The sequence below is a fragment of the Triplophysa dalaica genome, chromosome 14 (assembly GCF_015846415.1).
Source record: "Triplophysa dalaica isolate WHDGS20190420 chromosome 14, ASM1584641v1, whole genome shotgun sequence".
NCBI classification, from domain to species: Eukaryota; Metazoa; Chordata; class Actinopteri; order Cypriniformes; family Nemacheilidae; genus Triplophysa; species Triplophysa dalaica.
Genome location: NC_079555.1, coordinates 12,370,490 through 12,397,415, shown reverse-complemented (window position 1 = coordinate 12,397,415; position 26,926 = coordinate 12,370,490). Strand labels below are relative to the sequence as shown.

The window sequence follows — 26,926 nt, the reverse complement described above, 5'->3', positions numbered from 1 at the left end:
CAAGTTTGTCACATAAGTCATGTTTCATTGTGATACAAACAGGGTTTAAAATCACTAGGAAATTTGGGGGTTACTAACTGTATGTATCATTTTGCTAACTCTCTTCGTGGAGAAATTTGTGCGAACCAAACCTGTGCAGATTTAGGCCAAATTTTCAGCTGTTGTTAAATACAGCCAAACTGCTCAGCATCAGGGCATATTTAACTGCGCGTTGCATGTAGGAGAAGTCACAAAAGATATCGCACACTACACGCACATGTTTTTTAATGCTACTTTTCTTTTCTTTTTTTTAATGGTGACTTTTAAATAGGCTCCATATCAAGCTGGTAAATTCATTATTGTCTTTTTTTATCTGTTATTTATGTAGTAGAGTTTAATAACCAGTGTGTTAAGGTCCCACTGCATTTGATAATTTCATGACTTAAAATTTAAATACACAGATTATTGAATATGCAAATAAGTTCCATTCAATCGTGTGAGCTCAGGCCGTTGATTATACGTACATAGATGCCTCATTCAACGTGTGAGCAGCTTGTGCTCATGTTGAAGAAGTAAAACTGAAACAGCCATTTCAGTGCTAAGTCTATGCGTCATCCATCCATATCTATGGCTCAAATCTGTTAAAATGATTGGTTACAGGGTGATGATGTTATAAACGGAGGCAGTTTCAAACTGCATTTTTTCGGATTGCCTATGGTTAACTGCTGTTCCCATTCTGTCGGTCTCTCTATGTTGTGTCGAACCGACAGATGGGGTTTGACTTGAGAACCTATCATCTGACTAGTTTTGAAAAATAATTGCTATATTCATTCACCTTTTGTTCTTCGAAGCTTCGAGATGTCAGCCATGCTCTCCCGGCCGCCGCGAACCATGGCCGGGAGTGCACCGCACTGCCTTCTCCAGCGCTCGCCGTTGGACACTTGGTGCCTCGGGTCTGAGCATGAGTCAAAGCCGGGCTCGGCCCCGGTTCCATCTTTTTCCTGAAAGTGCATGAGGAAGCTTAGTAAGACCTTGAATGCCCCCCTCTCCACGCTTCCCTGACTAACTAGCTTTGTCGTCCTTACTTCCCTCGAGAGGGGGTCAGCTAGGGGCTACGTCGAAGTGCCCAAGGTGGAGCGTGCAATCGCGGTGCTTTATGCCTCCCGTCCAAGGCGGGTAAGCTTTTGGCATCTCTGGTGTCGAAGGCTTACACTGCCGCGGGCAAAGCTGCCTCCGCTCTGCACACCATGGCCATTCTGCAGACAGAGGCGTTAAAGAGCTTCTCGAGGGTAAGACCGATCCGAGGGCTTGTGCAGGAACTCCACAACACCACCGACCTCGCCCTATGGGCGACCAAGGTGACAGCACAGGTCCTGGATCAGACGATGTCCACACATGTGGCCCAGGAGAGACACTCCAGTGAAGAAGCAGACCTACCCCCCCGGGGGATTGCCCGCCGCGACATAGTCTGCTCCCCAGCAGCCCGGGCCTCTTCGATGCCGACTCCGGCGCCCCCTACCCAGGTGGCCCCCTGGGAAAAGACGATGAGGAGGAAATCACCATCCCCTCACCAAGCTCTCCCCCGAGCAGAGTATTTTTTTTCTCGGTATAGAACACGACTTTGTCTCCATGACAGCACAGCTACCTAGCGCACACAGTCAGTGTTGAACTGCTTGAACCTCTTCAAGCAGCACCCAGCGGTTCCCCTGAAACTTATTCAGAGGTTCCTGAGGCATATGTCCTCCTAGGCAGGGGTGACCCACTTCGAGTTGGTTAGGGTTAGGGTTACCACCCATTGCCACCCATTGCCCTTTATGGTACTCCCTACCCAAGGCCCCCCTCGGCATGGATGCCCAAACACACAGCTGGCCGTGGGGCAAGTGGATGTACCTCTTCCCTGATCGTAATGGCCCAATCACACTTGGTTCACGGAGCTAATCTCGGAGGATATCCGGGGCAGAGTCTGGCATGCAAATTTAATTCAGAAGATGATTGGTTCTTAAGTCAAACACCATCTGTCGGTTCGACACAATGTCTATTTCCCTCCATCAGGGAACAGAGGTTACATACGTAACCGAGACGTTTTATGGAGAAAATACTTTGCAATGGTTTAAAATTATTAATTTGCTAATGATTTATCTTAAAGCATATTTATAAATCAACATAGACATATAACCAACATTAAAAACTAGATTAACACCACATTGGGGACTTTAAGGCACTGTTTTACCTTTAGGATAACAGATTAATGTGTCCATTTCAAATGAATCAGTAGTTAAAAATAAATGCATTTTGGTGGAAATATGAAAACTTACACACGGCTTAAAACTGTAAAACTAGATGTTGATAGTACATATATCATCTGGAGATGCATGCTTTCAAGTTTGAAATTGTTTTTTTCACAAACTTTTTGAATAATCAGGTTGGTACTTGTGATATTTTATTTTCGTTTTTAAAAAAAATCATCAAAAAATACCCATTTATATACAAACATGACTTATCTTCATTACTTTTGCCTTCTCAACTAGAAGCTATCAGTACATAAAATATCAACATTGACATAGTGTCAACAAAGTCATAAAGTTTTGGCTTTCAAGTTGAACTTGTTAAAACAGAAATAAAGCTTTTTTAAACATGCAACCCTTAAAACATGATACAATCTTGCACATGTCCTGCCCTATGAGGTCATTGCTTTAATCATTCATCCGTATAAATGATGTCTTTAAAAGGGCAATTATTCAGGTTAGGTCAGATGAATTGGGAAACCACAACTGAGCTCAATGTTCGGGATGCTTATATTTCTTTGCACTCTTCTTGTCCATTATTGTTATGCAAATGCAGATAACAGAGTTTGTCAAATGATAGGAGAACCTAAATACCCGCTGCTGTCCAGGGATGGAGACATAACTATTGGAGCACTTTTCGCAGTCCGAAGTATAGAAACATTACCTTCATTTGAGTTCACACAAAAACCTCAGCCTCTTGTATGTTCCAGGTTTGTAACACTGAAGTCTATTTCACAAATATTACTGCAGATAATGTTTTTAATAATACCATTTGTAAATGAACGTACATTGCAGCATATTTACAAGTTTATTTTAAAATATCATAACATCAGGAATTGTTATGGAAATTTAAGAAAAAATAAATACTTTCCATATATTTTTCCATATTTTTTCACCTTAAAATGTTTAATCATTCAGTTTTGCCTTATGCTTAAATATTTTCACAGCGTGAGTCTAAGAGATTTTCAGATGGCTCAAACTATGACTTTTACTGTTGAAGAGATCAACAGAAGTGAAACTTTGCTCCCAAATGTTTCTATTGGGTATAGAATCTATGATACCTGTAGTTCAAGACTGTCTTCTATGAGTGCAACTATGTCCGTGATGAATGATCAGGAGTTTGCAGCATTGGACAAATGCAATGGACAGACTCCTATACATGCTATCATTGGAGAAACAGAGTCTTCTGCCACAGTGATTCTGTCCAGAACTACAGGACCTTTTAAAATCCCAGTGGTAAGAGCAAATTACAGCAAACGTTTGACACAGTAACCAGACTATGACATTATACATTTTTTCATATGCTTTACTTTTCAGATAAGTCACTCAGCAACCTGTGAATGTCTCAGTAATAGGAAGAATTACCCATCATTCTTTAGGACTATTGCAAGTGATTATCATCAGAGTAGAGCACTTGCATACATAGTCAAACACTTTGGCTGGTCTTGGGTTGGAGCTGTGAACAGTGACAATGACTATGGAAACAATGGAATGGCCATATTTCTAAGGACAGCTCAGGAGGAAGGCATTTGTATAGAGTACACTGAGAAATTCTACCGAACAGAGCCTGAAAAACTCCAAAAAGTGGTAAATGTAATAAAACAAGGCACAGCAAAAGTGATTGTTGCATTTCTTACGAGTTTAGAGATGGACGATCTGCTTGAGCAGTTAAATATTCAGAATATTACAGGCCTCCAAATGATTGGTGTGGAGGCATGGATAACAGCAGAGAGTTTAATCACCCCAAACAGTTTTCATGTGTTGGGAGGATCGCTGGGATTTGCCATAAGAAAAATAGATATCGAAGGATTTTCAGATTATGCTATAAAAACATTCTGGGACACAGCTTTTCCATGCTCGCAGGAAAATGGGAATTCATCCCAAGATGCATTAAGTTGCAACAGATATAAGGATCTTCTTGTTCTGAAAAATTATAAGGAAGATGAGCCTGAACGGAGATATTCATGTAATGTCTACAAAGCAGTGTATGCTGTGGCTCATGCACTACACAGTCTGCTCAAGTGCAAAGAAAACGATAGTTGTGATAAAGGCCTGATAATACAACCACAGGAGGTAAACAACACAGACACTATATGACAACCAATTTCTTACAACGTGTTAAAATTTCTTAATATCTTTACACTAGATGGTTGAGGCTCTGAGAAAGGTAAATTTCACTGTAAAGTTTGGAGATCGCGTGTGGTTTGACAGCACTGGTGGTGCAGTAGCCCAGTATGAAGTTGTGAACTGGCAGCAGGACTCTGATGGATCAATTCAGTTTAAAGCAGTGGGTTACTATGATGCCTCACTGCCCCCTGACCAGCGCTTTGTGCTTAACACTGAAAACATCATCTGGGCTGGAGGACAGCTGCAGGTAAATTACACTTACAAGGTTTGTAAAACATTAGGATGGTTGAGTAAAACTTTTTGCTCCTAGAATTTATGAGTAAACAGACCAATATTACATTTCAAATGGTCTATGCAGAGTTTTTATAATCTAAGACATACTTTGCAAATTATGCCATTATTTTTTGTTTAAATAAAGAACATATATATATACATATTTGTGCTATATTTAGAAGCCAAGGTCTGTGTGCAGTGAGAGCTGTCCTCCAGGCACTAGGAAGGCTGGACAGAAAGGAAGACCTGTCTGCTGTTATGACTGTATTCCATGTGCAGATGGAGAAATCAGTAATGAGACAGGTAAACTTCAGCTCAAATCAAAGATTCAAAGAAAACTGGTTTGTTGCTCTTTTTGTGTTCTACTTCTACTGTTTAGGATGCAGTTGCTTTTTAAAGGAGTTCATAAATGAAATAGTTTATTTCATGTTTTTAACTTTAGTGATCGCAACTTCCTTTCCAGATTCAAATAACTGCATGCAGTGTCCAGGGGAATACTGGTCTAATGCTGAGAAAAATAAATGTGTGTCAAAGACTGTAGAATTTCTGTCATTCACAGAAGTTATGGGTATAGTGCTGGTCTTTTTCTCACTGTTTGGAGTTGGAATATCTGTACTGGTCACAGTTCTGTTTTACAGTAAGAAGGACACCCCCATAGTGAAAGCCAACAACTCAGAGCTGAGCTTCCTGCTACTCTTCTCATTGATTCTCTGTTTTCTCTGTTCACTAACTTTCATTGGTCGCCCCACTGAGTGGTCCTGTATGTTACGTCACACAGCGTTTGGGATCACTTTTGTCCTCTGTATCTCTTGTGTTCTGGGGAAAACAATAGTTGTGTTGATGGCCTTCAAGGCCACACTTCCAGGAAGTAATGTCATGAAATGGTTTGGGCCTTTACAACAGAGACTCAGTGTTCTTTCCTTTACACTTATACAGGTTCTTATTTGTGTGCTTTGGCTAACAATATCTCCTCCTTTTCCCTATAAAAATATGAAATATTATAAAGAGAAGATAATTCTTGAATGCAGTCTGGGATCAACAATAGGTTTTTCTGCTGTGCTTGGTTATATTGGCCTTCTGGCTCTCTTTTGCTTCATTCTGGCTTTTCTGGCTCGGACACTGCCTGATAACTTCAATGAAGCTAAATTCATCACATTCAGTATGCTCATATTCTGTGCTGTGTGGATCACATTTATTCCAGCTTATGTCAGTTCTCCTGGAAAATTTACTGTAGCTGTGGAGATTTTTGCAATTTTAGCCTCAAGCTTTGGTTTATTTTTCTGCATATTTGCACCTAAATGTTACATCATCCTGTTTAAGCCTGAACAAAATACAAAACAACATTTGATGGGGAAAACAAAATAATTCCTACTGAGAAATAAATGAACATTGAGATTTTAATTTAGCAGAGTTGATATTGTCAATTCAACATTTTAATATAGTATATAGTTTATATAGTTATTAATATAAAAATGCTAACATATGTTAACACTTGACCACATATTTACATTATTATACAGAATGTACTTGCTGTCAGACTCTTTAAACAAACAGATGGTTCATGCAGCATGTGCAAGTCAATTAACATTAAAGTTTAAGTTCATTTTTAATTTCTTTTATTTTTAGAAAATCATGGGAACTTGAATTACTGTATTCTTATTTACTACCTTGAGCAAGTGAAGTTGCACTACTGATTGATCGCTTTTGGCTCTTCCAAAGGCCAGAAATAAAAAGCGGAGCTTCCTATTTGTTATTTGCTGTTGCCTTGCTTCCTGGGAGTTCTCTACACACACAACATGATGCAAAGTGAATTGGGTGACGCAAAAGCTCCAGTGACTTCATACCTGCAAGCAAATTTGACAGGTGTATCGAAAAACATGAAGGACACAATTAAGACATCCTTTTATTAAAGCATAGCTTAAACTATCTGGTTTAACTGTTTTATATAAAAGCCATGAATAAACACATGATGCAACTGACTTGAACTGTTATATCAGACATAGTAATTTAATTGGATATTTCAAGATTGTGAAATGAACACACCTGGGGCAGGACACTTGTATATTAAGCTCCATTATCAATGTAATGTATGTTTTAATAAATTCTTACATATTAAGTTAATTTAAGGAAATATGCAATTATTACTTTAAGTTTCAACAAGCAGAAAATTCAGATGTGACAACCTGCGAAACACATGCTTGAGGAATGTGAGTAATTTCTCTTTATTCAGATAAAAGTCACTTATTGAGAGCTGCTGATATTTACCTAGCAACTTATCACTGTAATACAATCCTTTTAAAGCTATGGCCCTGCTGATATACTTTACTTTTTTATATGGCCCTAGAGGCAACTTGATAACTTTGACCTTTATAGGTCACTCACCCAGGCCTTACTGTTACAGTATATTTGTCACACAATCTAGTTCTGTCACCATTTGTTAACAGTGTAAAAATTTAATGATTTCAATATTCAGCCTACTATCAATGCACAACTACTACACACACAAAAAAAGAAGAGGACAGGTAGTGGTTTTGGGAGTAAGTATCCAAGGGCTATTTCCAAGGCATTGAAATGTCTTTTTTTATATTTTATGTCTAGAGATTAATCTGTTTTATAGCAATATAGGTGACAACCTTTCTGTTATAAGATACTAATAATATACAGTATATTGCCTGTTGTAAGTTTACCCCTTCTGTGGACATCCTGCTCTTTAAGGTCAGGTCATGTTGTAATCGTTCTTTCATATTAGTGTCTATAAAGTTACAAAGGTGGTATCAGGTCTCCTCTATTTGACAGACACAGTTAAAATCACTTTTTGTGATGTTTGTGATCCCTATCGATACTTTACTCGTACTGCATTGCAGGACGCTATGGGAAAAACAAAATGTTCTCCGATGACTGAAGCTTTTAATAACGCAGTGAAAACTGCACGGACCTATGCAGATGAAGCCTGCCAAACATTTAAGACAACTTCGGTCCTCGCTGGAGTCTCGTTCTCGTCCGCCAGCTAAGCGGCTTCAACGCTTCACTCCATGGTGGTGCTCCAGGTGTATCATGCCAAAGTCCTCCAGGGAATGGATGAGTCTGGAATCGACCCTGCGTCTTTCAGAGAGCTGCAGGGTGCAACTGATCTTGAACTACGCGCCACCAAGGCCACGGCCCAGGTGATAGGCAGATCCTTGACCAGACTTGTGGTGCTCGATGCTCACGGAGATCAAGGAGGCTGACAAGGTCTGCTTCCTCGAAGCTCCGATCTCTGCCCCAGACCTCGGAAAGACTCAATCTTACGACTTACCCAATCATCATCTAACACTTGAAGTATATATCACCACTAACCCTCTGTTTGCGTTCGTAGTTGAGGCAGCCAATATCCACACGCTCTGATCAGTCGTGATCATGGACGTTACAGATGATATTCATGACTACACGGCTATTTGCTTATCATGCTAGGCTATTCGAATGCGATTTTTTCAGCTCATATGGCACTTGCTTTTCGTAGATTTTTTTACGGGAATTCTGGGTTGTTTCTCTCTCTCAGAAGTTTCGTTCAACAGCCGTGCTGAAAAGTTCTCAAACGCTGTATCTTGCATATAAACTCAGAGATGCGTTTTTACGTTAAAGGTTTTGAGTGTTCAAACATGAACAACTTCTTATTCCTTAAAGTTCCCAACAATATTGATTTCAAGCGTGCATAAGACTCGATCAAAAATGGTCTTGCTTAGGCCTATAAGGCATGTTTACATCGGAACAGCTGAGCAGCGCAGGGAAATGTAAAACGTTTCATAACTGTCCCTCACGTGCTTTTCACCAACTAAGAATACCAGAAACAGGTAAGGTGGCTGTTCAGCTAATGGTCAGCGTGGTGATCGTGACAACTGATCCTAGTTTGCAACCTCTTTTCCAAAATGTCAAATTGTTTTGGCATTCATCATGTCATGTTCTTCGATCGGAGGAAAAAATCATTCCCTGCCATTTAACTGTGGTGTTTAATTATGAGGGCAGGTTCGTAGCAAGATACGGGGAAATGTCTTGGTTATTTCTGTACGTTGTGTCGAGAACGACAGATGGGGTTCGCCCTTGAGAACCAATCAACTCTGACTACTATAGAAAAGGCCAATGAAATTTGGCGAATGAAACTTGCAGCATTCATTTACCTCTTGTTCTGAAGAGCCTGAGAGCCTCTCACGACTGCAGCAGAATACAAAAGGTGCTGTGGCATAACGGACACAACGTCTCGTTCCCTCCATCAGGGCACTGAGGTTACAGACGTAACCAAGACATTGCCTTTCTGTCGGTCTCTCGACGTTGTGTCGAGAACGACAGATGGGGTTGCCCATGGAAAACGCCACAACGCTGTATCGCGTAACAATCTCTAGCGAAGAGAGCTAGAAGAGAGCTCTTCCAGAGCTTTCTTGGAGAAAGATGGGTACAGCCCTGACCGGTAACCTTTCACGGATGGAGGCCTTAGCTCTCTACTGGCGAGAGGCCGCCCAGCTCGGCTTTACACCGGGTAAGCGCAACTTCCTTAATTAGGGATGCGCTGCAGAGGCCACCTCCTACCCGTGGGGAGGAATACGGTGGATATAGGTATGGTCTTGTCCTTGGAGAAGAATGCATGGAACGTGCGGGGTGAGTAGTTAACCGCGAGGCGGAGGTCCACCTGGGGAAGATCATGGGTTACCAGGAGTGGGAACCATTTCATGAGGATACATCAGACGGAACAGCCCACGGAGGGGGTGTTACAAACGTCCGGTACCAGTAGGTCCGGTTAGAGCTATCTGTGATAGTTCATATGGTGTCCCGGCCTAAGGGGGAAGGCTGCTCTGCCCAGCCAGCCCCCAGGGGGTGCTTGCTTAGTGATGGATGGAATGCCTGTTCTTAACCAGTGTTTGGGAAAGAAGGAAGGTTGGTGAGATACCTGTTCTTAGCCATATGTTTGGGTAAGAAGAAAGGTAGATAGCACACTGACCCAACGTACTGGAGGGTGGAAGGGTGCTTTCGCAGGCAAACGCCCCCCTGGATGCCAGTCCTACATGTCGCCACGCAGGACGTGGGCTGACACCGGGTTTACGCGAAGGTTGTTAACCCTTGCGAAGGTGTTTCCAGGGCCGAATTCAAGGCAATCCGGGGACAAAGAGAATGCTTGGAGGTCCCCTACCCTCATGAAGGAAGCGAGCACCATCAGGAGGGCCGTCTTACTCGTCAGGTGAGGAAGATCGGAACCTCCGAGGGGCTCTTGGGGGGCCCAGAGTCCTCCCAGGACCACTTTAGGGTCCCAAGAGTGTATTGAGTGGAGACGAGGCAGATTCCGCCCTCTCGCGCCATTTAGGAACCTGGTGACCAGGTCATTTTGCCCTAGAAACTTTCCATCAACTGAGTTGTGATGAGTGGCGATAGCGACTACATACACATTCAGTGTGGAGGGGAGATGTTAGTCTCCAGTCACTTAAGAAGGACAACACGATCCTGATCGAGCACCTCAGTGGGACTTTCTCGTTGAGAGAGACACCAGGACGAGAAGAGGCGCCGTCTAGAGGCGTATAACCTCCTAGTAGATGGAGCCCTAGCCTGGTCGATGGTCACCGCCATAGAGGGGGAGTAGCCAACTCAGGATCTTCTCGTGCCGTCTAGAGACCAGACATTGGTGTTCCAGAGGTCTGATCTGGGATGCCAGGACGTGCCTTCCCCTTAGAGAGCAGGTCCTCTCTCAGGGGAATGGGCCAGGGGGAGTCTATGTCCAGAACCTCAGCTCTGAAAACCAAGTGCGGTTGGGCCAGTGTGTCGCAACCAATAACACCTGGTACTCCTCTTCCCTGACCTTGCACAGTGTCTGCGCAAGGAGGCTCATTGGGGAGAAGGCGTGCTTCCGCCTGTCCCGTGGTCAGCTGTGCACAAGGGTATCCGTGCCGAGGGGGACTCGGACAGGGAGTACCAAAGCAGCTAATGGTGGTGTTGCGGGAGGCGAACAGGTATACCTGGGCTTACCCGAACAGCATCCAAATGAGCTGGACAGCACGGTGGTGGAATCCCCACTCTCTGCGAGGCGTATACTGACGAGGAAGTGCGTCAGATGTCTGGTTCAGTTTGCCCGCGATGTTTGTGGCCTGAAGGGAATGGGTCACCTGTTGACTCAACCGGAGGAGGCATCGAGCAAGTCGTGTTAGCTGCCGTGAGCTATTTGATGACGATTTGATGTACGCCACAGCTGTACTGCTGTCCTCGGACTAGCACGTGCTTGTCCTGCACGAGAGACCGCAACCTGCTCAGTGCAAGTAGCACAGCCCACAACTCTTGGCAATTGATATGCCAGCGCAGGCGGGGGTTTGTCCAAGTCATGTTGCTCTTAGGCTATGTGAACTCAATGTAGCCGGGAACGAGTTTCAATTGCAAAATAGTCTAAAACTAAGTGAATGGGCAGTGTGCCATCTATTGGCGTCACGCAGAAGGACAAGCACAATTCACACAAAAAGGCAGATATGTCTAGTGCTTTTGCAAACTGTATCACACCCGTAAGACTTCGCAGCACGGTGAGAGTGATTCGAAAGTAAACAAAGGTTTCTGACCCAGCAATACTTCAATGTCATACGCTGTAGTGAAATTTGCTTTTTTCATCACTGCCATTCATACACGGTCTCATATTGGTATATTCTAACAATTTTCATTGCTGTTTTGGTGAACATGAGTCAATCGTCTTCCGTCGAACAGACAAGTTCCAAACCAGGGTGTGATCCCGTAGCGAATATGAATTTAAAAAGCGGATTACGAACGATTAAAAATATATAGAAAAGATATTCACTCCTGCAATTTTATACACACAATGAAGCGCTCTTTCACCAAGTATCATGGTATTATGTAGCTCGTTGGTAATGTAGGTAATGGTTCCGAAGCCCGACGCCATGTTGAGGTTCTGTAACGACTTCCGGTAGCTGAACGCATTGTGTAACAAATTGTGGTCAATCATTGTGACATCGATTATAGCCACTTGACACCAACTACAATAGCTGAACAATTGGCTATATTTATTATTGTTACAGCCCAATTCAATATGGATTCCCGTCTCAAGTGTTTTTTGCCGGTCACACTCCCCTGACTCTAACCAAAGATTTCCTGCCTTTTCTCTACTGTCATATCAAATAAAGGCAAAAAGGCCCGTAAATATAGCTTAAACAACAAAATAAAGAGGGAAAATATGACGCAGCCAGCGTTTTGCCCATGTTTTAACACATTCAGGGCTTTACTGATAACATTCGGGGCTTCATCCCTTGTAGCATACACACTTGAGGTATTGCAGCTTGCTTTTTGGAAGATATCTAAAATGCCCCTTTAGAAACTTTATGCATCTAATCAGTCTTACTGATACTGTAAATCTTATTAATAACAAAGCTGATTTTATTATTTATACTCTTAAGATAATAAATGAATAATTTCCCATAATGTGAGAGTAGAATAAAGGAGTTATATGACACGGCTAAAACAAATATTATCGATTGATTTAGACGTAATGCAATGTGTGTACATGATTTAAGGTAAAAAAAACCGCTGTATTTTCCACATACCGTGGATGTTTGTATGTCCTCTTTGCACCGCCGCTCTGAAACGCTCTGATTTTCGAACAAAGCTCATCGCTTTGAAAAGCGAGGTGTGCTATAATTGGTCAGTTAACCAGCGCGTAGTGATTGGTCGAATAATGCAAGCATATTCTGACACTTTCAACTTTCAGAAACATCTGTAAAATGTTGAACAGTTTCTAGAAAAAAAATCAGACCACATGATGGCATTATATTATTTTGATGCACCAATGATGAGCATCACAAACTCTATATAAGCAACACAACTTCATCATGAGAGCAAAGAAGGTCCCAGAGTCACTATGATGCTTATCCTTGGGTTATTGCTGCTCTGCAGCATTGAAACAATTGGGGAAAGTGTTAACTGTAGCATGATAGGGAAACCAGAGAACCCCCTGCTGTCAAATGATGGAGATATTATTATTGGTGGAGCTTTTTCAATTCACAATAAAATTAATTTGGAAATACCTTCATTCACTGAAAAACCTCATCGTCTAATGTGCACCAGGTTTGTTGCCTCTGCTTCTATTTACACATTTACTGTTTTAATGTTTTAATGTCATTGCATATGAAGTATATTTAAAACTTTATTTTGGGAAATGTAACATATTTACTGTTTCCAAAATGATTTAAAATTGTAACAAGAGAAACCTGCCTAAACAATAACTTTTAATAAACCTCTCCACATCATATAAGCCTAAACCTGAGAGAATTCCGCTTTGCTCAGACGATGATCTTTGCCATTAAGGAAATTAACAACATGAGCAGCTTGCTACCAAACATTTCAATTGGATACAAAATATTTGACAGCTGTGGTTCAACCCTTGCCTCTATGAGGTCTTCGATGTCTCTGATAAATGGTCAGGAGGTGACAGCGGAACAAACCTGCTTTGGAAAAACCGCAGTGAATGCAATTATTGGAGAATCTGAATCTTCCTCCACCATTGTGCTGTCTAGAGCAACGGGGCCCTTCAGGATTCCTGTGGTGAATACATTTACATAATTCATATTCATAAATATATGTATTTTTCTTGATACTCAACAAATTATGTTTTTTGGCATTTTGTTTCTTCTGTTCACCAGATCAGTCATTTTGCTACCTGTGCTTGCCTGAGCAACAGAAACCAGTTCCCTTCTTTCTTCAGGACCATTCCCAGTGATCGCTACCAAAGCAGAGCGCTGGCCCAGCTGGTAAAACATTTTGGCTGGACATGGGTCGGAGCAGTGAGAAGTGATAATGACTATGGAAACAATGGCATGGCAACTTTTGTAGAGGTAGCTGAACGTGAGGGAGTATGTGTAGAGTATTCAGAGGCCATACTGAGAACAAACTCCAAAGAAAAGATTGCAAATGTTGTTGAAGTGATCAAATCGGGCACTGCTAAGGTTCTGGTGGCTTTTCTGGCACAAGGTGAAATGGATGTGTTACTGGAGGAGATTATCAAACAAAATGTAACTGAACTGCAATGGGTAGGCAGCGAGTCGTGGATTACAGCAAGATACCTGGCAACTGAAAGAGTTTCCAAAATCCTTGCTGGCGCACTTGGCTTTACTATCGGAAAATCAAATATTCCAGGCCTGAAAAAGTTTATCCTTAATGTCAAGCCATCTCAGGACCCTTTAAATACGCTTTTGAGAGAATTCTGGGAGATGACATTCGATTGCCAACTCTCTCCCACAATCAGCCCCCAAACTGAGTATGATAAGTATTGCGATGGATCCGAAAATCTGAGTAATGTTAGTAATGCATTCACAGATGTTTCAGAGCTAAGGATTTCCAATAATGTATACAAAGCAGTCTATGCCATAGCTCATGCACTGCACGACACACTGGCTTGCAAATCCTCAAATGGTGCACCTAATAACACATGTGGAAAAAAGGATTTAATGCTTTCTAGACAAGTAAGAAAATATTACATTTACATGTTGTCAGTGTTGTTTTATTACTAACACAGTGATTCACAAATGAGTTTTGACAATTGTCACAGGTACTACAGTCCCTTCAAAATGTGAATTTCACAATGCCCTCAGGTGAGAGAATATCCTTTGACAAAAACGGAGACCCTACTGCAAGATATGAGCTGGTGAACTGGCAGAAAAATGAAGCAGGGGAAACAAGTTTTATCACTGTGGGTCACTATGATGCGTCGCGACCCAAAGAACAGCAGTTATTGATGAATTCTGTTGATATAGGTTGGGCAAGAGAGAGACAAATGGTATGTACAAAATGACATCAATGTGTTTCATGTGCAAATCAATGACAAAAGGCATTTATAAAGTACAACAAAGTAAATATGTGTAAACACGACAGAAACCAAGATCTGTGTGCACTGAGAGCTGTCAGCCAGGTTTCAGACAAGCTGTGATCAAAGGAAGACCAATATGCTGCTTTGAATGTGTCAGATGCCCTTCTGGTGAAATCAGCTTTACAACTGGTGAGAAAACCAGAATAAATTAAAGATACGTTATTTTAAAACAAACTTTACCATGTCTATTTATTTCTTTTCTCATATGCTATAAAGTAGGGACTTCTGGTCTACTATAATGTATATACTTTCCATAATGAAGACAATATCTATACATAAGATCATCTAAATAATTAAAATGAATAAATTATTGTACTTTTTGTCATTTATACTAAACATCTCAATGTTACTTTTTTATTCCATTTCAGATTCTGCTGAATGCATCAAATGCCCTCTAGAGTTCTGGTCAAATGAAAACCAGAGCATGTGCGTTCTCAAGAAAGTGGAGTTCCTTTCATTTGAGGAAAACATGGGAATACTTTTGACTGCATTCTCGTTGACCGGTGTATCTTTAACTATAGCTGTTGCAATTGTGTTTTACCACTTCATGGACACACCTCTTGTGAAGGCCAGCAATACAGAGCTGAGCTTCCTGCTGCTCTTCTCATTGACTCTGTGTTTTCTCTGTTCACTTACTTTCATTGGTCGCCCCACTGAGTGGTCCTGTATGTTACGTCACACAGCGTTTGGAATCACTTTTGCCCTTTGTATGTCATGTGTTTTAGCAAGAACAATAGCAGTTGTGATGGCCTTTAGAGCCACTGTACCTGGTACAAGTGTTCCTCAATGCTCACTGCCCTTACAAAGAACTGGTGTCGTCTGTTGCACTCTTTTTCAAATAATCATATGTATCCTGTGGCTGGTGTTAGCACCTCCCAAACCATATAAAAATATTGCACATTCAGCTGATAAAATAATACTTGAATGTGATCTAGGGTCTACTGTTGGTTTCTGGGCTGTACTAGGTTATATCGGCTTACTGGCTGTGTGGTGCTTCATTCTGGCTTTTTTAGCTCGAAAGCTGCCTGATAATTTCAATGAAGCTAAATTCATCACATTTAGTTTGCTCATATTCTGTGCTGTGTGGATCACATTTATTCCAGCGTATGTCAGTTCTCCTGGAAAACTTACTGTAGCTGTGGAGATATTTGCAATTTTAGCCTCTAGCTTTGGTTTGTTATTCTGTATTTTTACACCAAAATGCTATATTATCATACTTAAGCCAGAAAAAAACACCAAGAAACATATGATGGGCAAAGGTCATGATAAATCACACTAGGTCTATATAACCTAAACCTAACCTAAACATAGAAGAATAGAAGAACCTGCCCACAGTATTATAACATTAAGACTGATGATCTCCTACTTTAAATGTATTAAAAATAGAATTCCCAGTGTATTCGTAGCCTGTTTACTGTCACCCGTTCCGTATACGGGACATCTAAGAATCATTACAAACTATTTATCATTGGAAAGGTCTAAGACTCTAGAATACAGATTATTTATTTGGTGAATTTTAAAATAATTTATGTAGGGAGAGTAATTCATTATTTTTTATAAAGAGTGTGCTAGATTTTTTGTTATCCTTATGTGACCCGTATTTTTTTAATGTAATTTTTTATCAAAGAAAAACATAAACTTTTTTTTTTCAATAAACCTAACAACATACCTTTAATTTTTTGTGTGTGTGTGCAATAATGAGCTACTTTTCTTTTTTCAATCGAGACCAAATATAAGTCTATTTAAATAGATTGTGTTTAGTATAGAAAGGAAGGTATCTTATTTATTTTTATTTAAAAAGTTACCCTAATACAGCAGTGTGTAATATACCCATTTTAAACCTATTCTTGTACCAATTGCTGTGCATATAGAATACGACACCAGAACAATTTATGATCTCTCTCCGAGTAGATTTTTTTATTTTCGCTAATGTAACTAGTATTAAGCAGTTGAAAGAAAGGCCACCTTCCAATTAACAAACACACAACCAACTATCACACACACATATTAAAAATGTGTGTCTACATATTGTGTAATATTTATTCAATTTAAGCATTACAATTTTCAGTCTCATGTATATTGATAAATTCAAATATCAATGTGAAAGTAACATTGCAATGTTCAATATGTCTAAGTTTCGTGTAGATGAAGTAAAATTGAATGTCATAACAAATGTAGATGTACATAAATAAATAAAAACATTATTTATTAATATAAATCAATTATACATAAATGTATATATTGATAGGCCTATATAATAATACAAGATGTAAGTGTTCCTATTTTAATCAATTATGTTTTCTGATACTGGATGACCTCAGCTATGATAAAATGGATTACATTTTGAAAAAGCTTATAAAGATCTCTGCATTGTCCCATTTAGTGAAGTGAATAAGGAGTTCTAGATCTAAAGTGTCTTTGATTGGACCCAATCCAAGTGCAGAAACCAATATTATTGCACTGTTTTTCTGTCAGTCATCTTAACTGCTTTGATTATTGGTCAGAGGTTGTAGACATTCAATTACGCTTTATAAGAGGCCTAATGCTATACATATAAAGCTAGATTTACTCCACACAACCACTGCTTCAGCGAGACATCTACACACTGCAGAGTCATGCTGGCACTTGCAGTCATTTTGACAATCCTCTTTACTGTAACTGCTGCACAACCTAAGTGTACAGTTTATGGAACAGATGAACTCCTTCATTTCTCAAAAAAAGGTGATGTTTCCATTGGGGGCATTTTTTCATTACACCAAAATCCAGCTGATGTAAATCCAACACTCTTGATCAATCCAGGAAACAGCAGGTGTTACGGGTAAGATGGTGATGATAAAAATGTATATTAAAAAGCTAAACTTATGAAAAGTTCTACAACAATGTAACAGAAACCTTTTCTGCCAAAATGATTTACTTGTATAAGAATGCAAAACATTTTCCTGACACACTGGTGTTTAGACTTGATCCTGGCGAGCTGCAGTATGCGGTGACAATGATGTTTGCAATTGAGGAAATAAACAACAGCACAGACCTTCTTCCTGGCTTCACGCTCGGGTACCGCATCTATGGCTCTTGCCCAAGCATTCCTCTCTCTGTCGGAGCATCACTAGCTCTGATGAATGGGCAAATGGAAGCAGAGGAGAGCTGTGAAAGTCCCTCTACTATACAAGCTGTGATTGGGGACACTACATCCACATCTACTATTGACATAGCAAAAACCATGGGTCCATTTAAAATACCTGTGGTATGTAATCAGATGGTTTGAATTGAGTTTTACATTTTTTTAAATAAATGTTAAATTTTAGATAATTTAACATTGGCTATGTTTAAGAAGACATAGAAACAGTATTGTTGTGTTTAAGATGAATAATGATGTAAATGTGGAGATATGCCTGTGGATTCCTTCTCTGATAGCAGATATCATTTATTTTAATTACCCATGTTAAAAAAGTAAATTTTCTTTTTGTTTATTAGAGTGTGCATAAGTGTAATGGTTCCCAAATCACTTGTCCTCTCTGTGCAACAGAGTTGAGAACCCTTGAAGTAGAATATCAAATTTAATGTGGACATGCATATCATATTAAACTGCTTATTTTAAATAGTTTTTTGTTTCAGCTTAGCCATTCAGCAACATGCGCATGTCTCAGTAACAGACATCAGTATCCCTCCTTCTTCCGGACTATTCCTAGTGATTACTACCAGAGCAGAGCACTAGCCAAACTGGTCAAATATTTTGGCTGGACCTGGGTTGGGGCGGTGAGAAGCCGTGGAGACTACGGAAACAATGGTATGGCTACTTTTCTAGAAGCAGCTGAGAAAGAGGGTGTCTGTGTGGAATTCTCAGTGGCGGTTTACAGAACTGATTCAAGAGAGAAGTTTCTGGAAGTGGTAGATATAATCAAGACTTCGACATCTAAAGTCATAGTAGCCTTTGCAGATGGCAACGATCTGGACTTTCTCATAAAGGAGCTTTACTACCAAAATGTAACTGGCTATCAGTGGGTTGGAAGCGAGGGCTGGATCACATACAGATATGTCGCAACCCCCATCAATTACGCCGTGGTCGGAGGAGCTGTTGGCTTTGCTGTGCCCAATGCATATATTCCTGGATTGAGAGAGTATATACTGAGTAGGCAGCCCTCCCTGACACCAGGTAACACGGGACTGGTTGAGCTATGGGAAAGTGTCTTTCAATGCAATTTCAACCCAAATGCACACAACGTCTCCAAAATATGCAATGGAAAGGAGTCCCTAGCAAATACAAACACACGTTTTACAGATGTGTCTGATGCTAGTCTTCTCAGTAACATCTACAAGGCTGTATATGCAGTCGCTAATGCTATTGAAGGACTACTTGCATGTGAGAAAGGAAAAGGACCTTTCCTTAACAAAACTTGTGCAGAGAAGGGCAAAATACAGCCTTGGCAGGTGTGAACGCCCTTGGTTTTGTTTAACGCACTGCTTTTTAATTTTCTGTCATTCTATACCGTTGTTGTGATAATTAAAGGGTATCACTAACAACACTGCTGTGTCCAGGTGCTGCATTACCTGACCCAGGTGAACTTCACAATCAAAAGTGGGGAGAATGTTAACTTTGATGAAAGTGGTGACCCAGCTGCACGTTATGCTTTGGTAAACTGGCAAATGAACAATGAGGGAATGATAACATTTGAAGAAATTGGACTCTACGACGCATCTTGGCCAGAAGGACAACAGATTAAAATGAAAGATGAGATCAATGCCATATGGGCAGGAAATCAGAAAAATGTAAGCAATTGAGAAAAACATTTAAACAGTATAGTATGAATAAAATAATGATTTTCAAACTGTGCTTTAGCTTTTTATGTCTATATTTGTTTTAGATCCCAAGGTCTGTGTGTAGTGAATCCTGTCCTCCAGGCACCAGAAGGGCCTTTGTTAAAGGAAAACCCATCTGCTGCTTTAACTGCATTCCATGTGCCGATGGAGAGTTCATCAACACCACAAGTGAGATGACCAGGCCTCTTTCATTAACAGTGATACTCACAATGTTGCTGTGTGGTAAACTGAAAGTCTGCATGGTTTTACGCTGTGTTAAAATGATGTTATTTTCTCTTTGTAATTTGTCTATGCTTTCAGATGCAGTAGCATGCGTCCAATGCCCACTTGAGTACAAATCTAATGGAAACCGAACTCGATGTGAACTTAAAAACATTGAATTTCTCACTTTTAACGAAGTAATGGGCAATATATTAGTGACGTTCTCTTTGTGTGGGGGATGTCTCACAATCACAACAGGATTGATTTTCTTTTGGCATAGACATACTCCTATTGTGAAAGCCAACAACTCAGAGCTGAGCTTCCTGCTGCTCTTCTCATTGACTCTGTGTTTTCTCTGTTCACTTACTTTCATTGGTCGTCCCACTGAGTGGTCCTGTATGTTACGTCACACAGCGTTTGGGATCACTTTTGTACTATGTATCTCCTGTGTTCTGGGGAAAACAATAGTTGTGTTAATGGCCTTTAAGGCCACATTTCCAGGAAGTAATGTCATGAAATGGTTTGGGCCTGTACAACAACGAATGACTGTTCTTGTATTTACTCTCATACAAGTGCTCATTTGTCTGCTATGGCTGACAATATCACCCCCATTTCCCTACAAAAACATGAATCATTACACAGATAAAATAGTTCTGGAGTGTAATTCAGGCTCAGCTGTTGGTTTCTGGGCTGTACTGGGTTATATCGGTCTACTGGCTCTCTTGTGCTTCATTCTGGCATTTCTGGCTCGGACGCTGCCTGATAACTTCAATGAAGCTAAATTCATCACATTCAGTATGATCATATTCTGTGCTGTGTGGGTCACATTTATTCCAGCGTATGTCAGTTCACCTGGAAAATTGACTGTAGCTGTGGAGATATTTGCCATTTTGGCTTCAAGTTATGGGATGTTATTTTGTATATTTATTCCCAAATGCTACATCATTATATTTAAACCAGATCTGAACTCTAAAAAAGTTCTGATGGGCAAAGCTTCTTCAAAGGTTCACTGATTAACATGACAAGGGCACTTAAATTACTGTTATAAAATCTCAAAAATAAATATTTTAGTTGTGGGGTAATTATATGGGTATCAATTCAAACGCACAAGCAATACAATGAAGAATATGCATGTATTGTGCAAAAAATAAAAATAAAATTCTATCTTATCATATGGTGTATTGATTTTCACACTAAATAAATGTAGTAATTTTCCCTATAATAAGGTAAACAGTCTCTCCTCCACCCCCACCAGTGTGCAGCATCCATCTGAATGATGCGCCGGCAGCCACAATACAACTGCGCCAGAGAACTAATTCAGAGGGTGGGTATTATTCGGAGGCCATGATTGACAAGGGCCGGTGGAGGGAATGTGGCCAGGATGCCGGGGTTAGAACCCTACTCTTTATGAGAAGTGCCCTGGGATCTTTAATGACCACGGGGAGTCAGGACCTTGGTTTAACGTCGCTTTTTTCCGAATAGTGTCCCCATCACTATGCTGGGGCATTAGGACTAATACAGCACACAGGGTGAGCACCCCCTGCTGGTCTCACTAACACCTCTTCCAGCAGCAACCTAGCTTTTCCCAGGAGGTCTCCCATCCAGGTACTGACCTAGCTTCAGTGGACAACCAGTCTTGGGTTACAGGGTCATATGGCTGCTGACCATCAGTTTAATTGTTTATACTGATTACATTTATTCCGGACTATAATTTTCCCCATTATTAAATTTGTCTTAAAAAACATTTTTTTTTTAGTCTTGTTTGGATCGTCCCATAATGTGTCAGAATGTATGAAAATATTTATAAAAGTTATTAAAAGGTTTTGAATACACTTTAAGTTGACAAATTTGATGGTGAAAATGCCAATAGGGAACCAATGTTGTAAATCTACATTGAAGATGAAATTGAATGGGTGTCTTATGGGAAATGGCATTTAAGTGTAAAGGAAAAGTTTGGTGACATCACCACCTACTGGTGATTATTATTCATTTTTGCCCTCTTCAAGAATTATATCAAATCATATCATATATGACCCAGATCATTAACAAACAGAACATGACAAATCTTATACTTATATTTTTTTTGTAAGACACCTGAATCAATTTGCTAGCTTATATAAGACAGACATTTTGACCATTATGTTGATTTATGCTGTTTCTGCATCCTGCAACTTTCTGACCACAAGTCTGCATGTGATACATGTCAAAAAGTGACAGGTTGCAGAGGTATGTTCAAAGATTGTCAACTCAAAACGTTGCACCTCCTTCATACAAGATCCACCTGTGTCATTTCCCAAGAGATTTTCAGGTCTTTCATCTCTATAAATACATTGAAATTCTACTATTAGCTAACACATCTCTCACATAAAAAAAAGTATCTATTCAATGGGTGAATGGAGCCACTTGTTGCACTCCTTCATTTGGTTATAGCCATCATGACTTTCTCTAAAGCTAATGAGACTGTATGTCATCTTCGAGGAGAGCCCACATATCCCAAGCTATGGAAAGATGGGGACATCATAGTTGGAGGGGTTTTCTCTTTCCATAGCAGCTGGGAGGTCAGACAACTAACATATTCAATTACACCGCCTCCATTGAAGTGCATCAAGTAAGTAAAATCTGAGAAATAATGCATATTATAGGCTGTATTGAAGTGCTTTTGAAAAAAGTCAAGAATATTTATTAACTTCAGCTTACTCTTTGTTGGGTTCTTTTAACCAGTCTTAATTTCAGAGACTTCCAGTATGCACAGTCGATGCGGTTCGCTATACAGGAAATTAATAACAGTTCCACATTGCTGCCAGGGGTCTCATTGGGCTACAAGATCTATGACACATGTGGCTCTGTGGCAGTGGGGGTTCAAGCAGCTATGGCCCTCGCTAATGGGCATGATAAAACATCTGTTGAAGGGCCGTGCACAAAGCAGGCAGAGGTGCAAGCCATTATAGGAGACACAACCTCATCAGCATGCATTGTAATAACGAGGAGTATTGGACCACTAAAGATTCCATTGGTATACTTAAATGCGTCACATTTCAATGGTGTCATATAGTAATAATCCTACAGTAGTGCATCATGTGGTATTTTTATGAAATTGTATTTGTATGCTTTCAGCAAATTATTAGTGCTGTTTAATGTAATGAATGTAATGTAATGAATGCATTGCTTACGAAATGTTAAATCTCAGAAAATACCATTGTCTTCCAGATCAGTCATTATGCAACCTGTGAGTGTCTCAGTGATAAAATCAAATATCCTTCATTTCTTCGAACTATTGCAAGTGATTATTATCAAAGCAGAGCATTGGCAGAACTGGTCAGACACTTTGGCTGGACCTGGGTGGGAGCCATAAGATCAGATGATGATTATGGCAACAGTGGAATGGCCACTTTCACTAAAGTAGCTGAGCAGATGGGCATTTGTCTGGAATATTCCCTTCCAATTTACAGAACGTACACAGAAGATAAAGTACTGCGAATAATTGAACAGATTAAAAGCTCTACTTCTCGAGTGATTGTGGGATTTCTTGTGCACTGGGAGATGGAGTTTCTGTTGCATAAACTTATTGAACACAACATTACAGGATTTCAGTGGGTGGGCACGGAAAGCTGGATCTCAGATTCAGTCATTGCCACTATGGATAAGAACCATATTCTACAGGGCGCTGTTGGGGTGGCTATACCCAAAAATGAAGTTACAGGTTTAAAAGAATTCATATTAGATATAAAACCACTGAAGTCATCGGGAAGTGCCATTTTCACTGAGCTCTGGGAAGATTTGTTTCAGTGTAAATACTCCAATAAAAATGATTCATCATTCACAACCGAATGTACAGGCAAAGAGGAACTGTCTGACATGCAAAACACCTTTACAGACATGTCACTCATGCCCATCTTCAGTAATGTGTATAAAGGAGTGTATGCTGTTGCTCATGCACTTCATGACCTTCTGGGCTGCACAGACAAATGTGCAACAAAGAAACAGCCTGATCCCTCAACAGTGCGTTAACATTATTCCTAATTATATGTTAGCAAAAAAGATTTTTAACAGTATAAATATCAAATAATTTAGCAAAAGTAGAATTTTTAAGTAAGATTTGTTAAACATTCTGTTAATTCTTTCAGTTTCTGAAGCAACTGCGAAAAGTGCGTTTCAAAACCAAAGATGGCGAGGAGGTTTACTTTGATGAGAATGGAGATCCAGTTGCAAAATATGAGATTATAAATTGGCAACCAAGTAAAATAAAACATGATGATTTTGTACCTGTTGGACTTTATGATGCATCTTTTCCGGAAAAAGATCGTATGTCAGTGAACATGGCTTCAATTATATGGACAAATAATAAAACAAAGGTGAGATTACATCACTTGTTATTTAAGTGCATTGTGTATGTGATTATACTCTTCATGTTAATAAACAATAAGATAATACATTTAGCAGAATTGTAAATAAAGTTTAAATCTGTGGGTTGCAGGTGCCTGTGTCTGTGTGCAGTGAGAGTTGTCCTCCAGGCACTAGAAAGGCGGTACAGAAAGGAAAACCTATATGTTGTTATGACTGCATACCATGTACTGAAGGTGAAATTACTAACATGACAGGTAAAAATACTTGAATGTAAAAGCCTTGAAATAAATGTAGCTATAACTATATGCATAGTTACCTTAAAGTTTAATGTAAAAAAATACATACTTAACTTAACTTTTCTTATTATCACATCAAAACAGATTCTGTAACATGTCTGCGGTGCCATGAAGACTACTGGTCAAATATGAAAAAGGATGGATGTGTTAAGAAGGAGACCGAATATCTCTCTTATGAAGAGGTCATGGGAATTTTGCTTACCACAATTTCAGTCCTTGGTGCTATCATTACAATTTTAATTGCCATCATTTTTTTCAGATATAAAAATACCCCCATAGTAAAAGCCAACAACTCAGAACTGAGCTTCCTGCTGCTCTTCTCATTGACTCTGTGTTTTCTCTGTTCACTTACTTTCATTGGTCGCCCCACTGAGTGGTCCTGTATGTTACGTCACACAGCGTTTGGGATCACTTTCGTCCTCTGTATATCTTGTGTTCTGGGGAAAACAATAGTTGTGTTAATGGCATTCAGGGCCACACTTCCAGGAAGTAATGTCATGAAATGGTTTGGGCCTGTACAACAGAGACTCAGTGTTCTTGCCTTTACACTTATACAGGTTCTTATCTGTATCATTTGGCTGACAACATCACCTCCTTTTCCCTTTAAAAATTTAGATTACTTTAAGGAAAAGATCATTTTAGAATGTAATGTGGGCTCAGCTCTTGGCTTCTGGGCTGTTTTGGGTTATGTAGGATTTCTTGCTCTCTTATGCTTCATTCTGGCTTTTCTGGCTCGGACACTGCCTGATAATTTCAATGAAGCTAAATTCATCACATTCAGTATGCTCATATTCTGTGCTGTGTGGATCGCTTTTATTCCAGCTTATGTCAGTTCTCCTGGAAAGTTTACTGTGGCTGTTGAGATATTTGCTATTTTAGCCTCTAGTTTTGGTTTGCTTTTCTGCATCTTTCTCCCAAAATGCTATGTGATTCTACTCAAACCAGAGAAAAATTCTAAGAAACACATGATGGGCAAATAATGATCTGTGAATTTCTCTTATACAGAGTATTCATAAAAAAGTAAATATTGCAAGATAATAAATAAATAAAATAATAAAACAACATGGAAATTGCAATTGTATTTAAACAATCTTCATGCTAGGCTAAAGCAGATGTCCAGTCATTTTTTAATTTTTCAGTTTTACTCTGTATCTTGATTTTCAGCAGGAATGTTACACAAGTCCCTAATATTGTAGCGTTTGGGTTTTTTGTAGGTAGTTTACCTCATTTAAACTAAATAAAGAATCAGACAATTGAAATAATTAACGGATATAATCTTTATCAACACAAATTTTCAGGGTTCACTATTGTCTTTCTGTTACTAAATGAAGGTGTTTTTATTTAATTGAATCTAAACTACATCAGCCAGCCTGATGGAATCTCTAATTCATAAATATTTTATGAGAAGTATCATTTTTTGGGAAAGTGGAAAATCGGTGTGGATGTTGATGATTCAGAATCGATTGAAAAACTTCATAAATATCTGTCAGATCCCGTCACTCGTGCAAAAATAACGAACCTTTCCGCAAGTAATAAATAGCATGGAATGCGAATGTTCGCATTTGGTGTGAACCCAACATAATACCTAGACGCATCATTGTCTGCTGGATCATACGTTAACGCCATATTGGTCAAGGTAAAAACCGACTATAGAAACACACAAGTAAAAGGTGTCCCATTTCTTTTTACATTATAAATAATATTTTTGGTGGCGCAGTGCGTGTCTGTCCGCTACTTCACTGCCTATATAACAAAAATGGTATGATCCCCATTGCATAGCACCTCATCGAATCTTCGACTATTCGGGGTCACCCCTTTGTGGGGTACAGAAACGTTATAGCTCCAGTTATAGATGGTTAGACTAAAAGACTTATATATTTATATATAAATATATTTATTGTCATATGGAAGTGCTTAAAACCAAGCTTGTCAGGCATTAATTTAGGCTTAATAGTTGTGTACACATCGCCAATGATGAGCAGGTTCGCTTTTAAATTTTGGGAAACCCCGGTTATATATTAAAGGCGGAATAGATGACTTGGTGAGATGCTTACTTTAGCCTGCTAGCACTGAAATCATGATCCCACCCTCTATGCAAATCGCCGTCCAAAACCACGCATCCTAAAAAGGACATGAATGCTCACAAAGCAGAAGCACATTGATCAATTCCAATTAAATCATGATTCATGTCTCATTCACCAGTAAGAACATGTTACTGTGAAAGTTAATAATTACTATAACTATACAATAGTGAAAACCGCTAACGTAAACCGGTATTATCATACCCGTCAATACTCCCGTTTTGATAGGATTTCCACATTTTTCAAATCCAACTTCTGTTGAAACCTCCGGAACACAGTCGCGAACAGATCGAGCGGGAAACCCACAAACACCCATGCAAACTGAACCTCAGGGACAGGATTGCATTTGCGGATGGAATTCTGCTTTCACCTCTTTGCTGATTCGATGTTTTTAGTCGTGCCAGTTTTTAAGATAGTCTTTATTTTTGTTCGTCCATTACAAGTGCCACTTACAAACTTGCACACATTTAACAAAGGGAAAGTTAGGTTCCAGCTATTTACCTGCCATTATCCCACTGTGTCTGCTAGTGGTTGAACAAACTAGTCGACTAGTCAACATTAATGCTTTGACCCAACCTTTAAAGTTTATTGTCGACTAGTCGCAGATCATGTGATTTTGACACTGTACCATTAAGAAGAGTTGTTTTA

The 26,926-nt window shown here is 39.8% G+C and overlaps 4 protein-coding genes across 4 annotated transcripts; all 4 read left to right on the top strand.

Moving 5' to 3' along the window:
- Positions 1–2,753: 2,753 nt before the first annotated feature.
- On the top strand, positions 2,754–6,029 carry LOC130435539 (extracellular calcium-sensing receptor-like). The gene is made up of 6 exons (XM_056766236.1): positions 2,754–2,974; positions 3,212–3,500; positions 3,582–4,337; positions 4,411–4,638; positions 4,844–4,967; positions 5,128–6,029. Exons 1-6 carry the CDS (start codon positions 2,760–2,762, stop codon positions 6,027–6,029), a joined length of 2,514 nt encoding a protein of 837 aa, XP_056622214.1. The 5' UTR covers positions 2,754–2,759.
- A 6,571-nt stretch (positions 6,030–12,600) lies between these two features.
- Positions 12,601–15,817, top strand: LOC130435571 (extracellular calcium-sensing receptor). Its single transcript, XM_056766283.1, has 6 exons — positions 12,601–12,740; positions 12,929–13,217; positions 13,316–14,134; positions 14,221–14,448; positions 14,544–14,667; positions 14,907–15,817. The coding sequence occupies exons 1-6, from the start codon at positions 12,604–12,606 to the stop codon at positions 15,815–15,817; spliced, it is 2,508 nt and encodes an 835-aa protein (XP_056622261.1). The 5' UTR covers positions 12,601–12,603.
- Positions 15,818–17,153: 1,336 nt separating this feature from the next.
- Positions 17,154–20,570, top strand: LOC130435971 (extracellular calcium-sensing receptor). The gene is made up of 6 exons (XM_056766866.1): positions 17,154–17,356; positions 17,497–17,782; positions 18,154–18,966; positions 19,075–19,305; positions 19,401–19,524; positions 19,657–20,570. The coding sequence occupies exons 1-6, from the start codon at positions 17,154–17,156 to the stop codon at positions 20,568–20,570; spliced, it is 2,571 nt and encodes an 856-aa protein (XP_056622844.1).
- Positions 20,571–21,950: 1,380 nt separating this feature from the next.
- On the top strand, positions 21,951–25,177 carry LOC130435578 (extracellular calcium-sensing receptor-like). Its single transcript, XM_056766292.1, has 6 exons — positions 21,951–22,165; positions 22,279–22,570; positions 22,765–23,556; positions 23,682–23,909; positions 24,032–24,155; positions 24,282–25,177. Exons 1-6 carry the CDS (start codon positions 21,951–21,953, stop codon positions 25,175–25,177), a joined length of 2,547 nt encoding a protein of 848 aa, XP_056622270.1.
- The last annotated feature ends 1,749 nt before the right edge of the window (positions 25,178–26,926 follow it).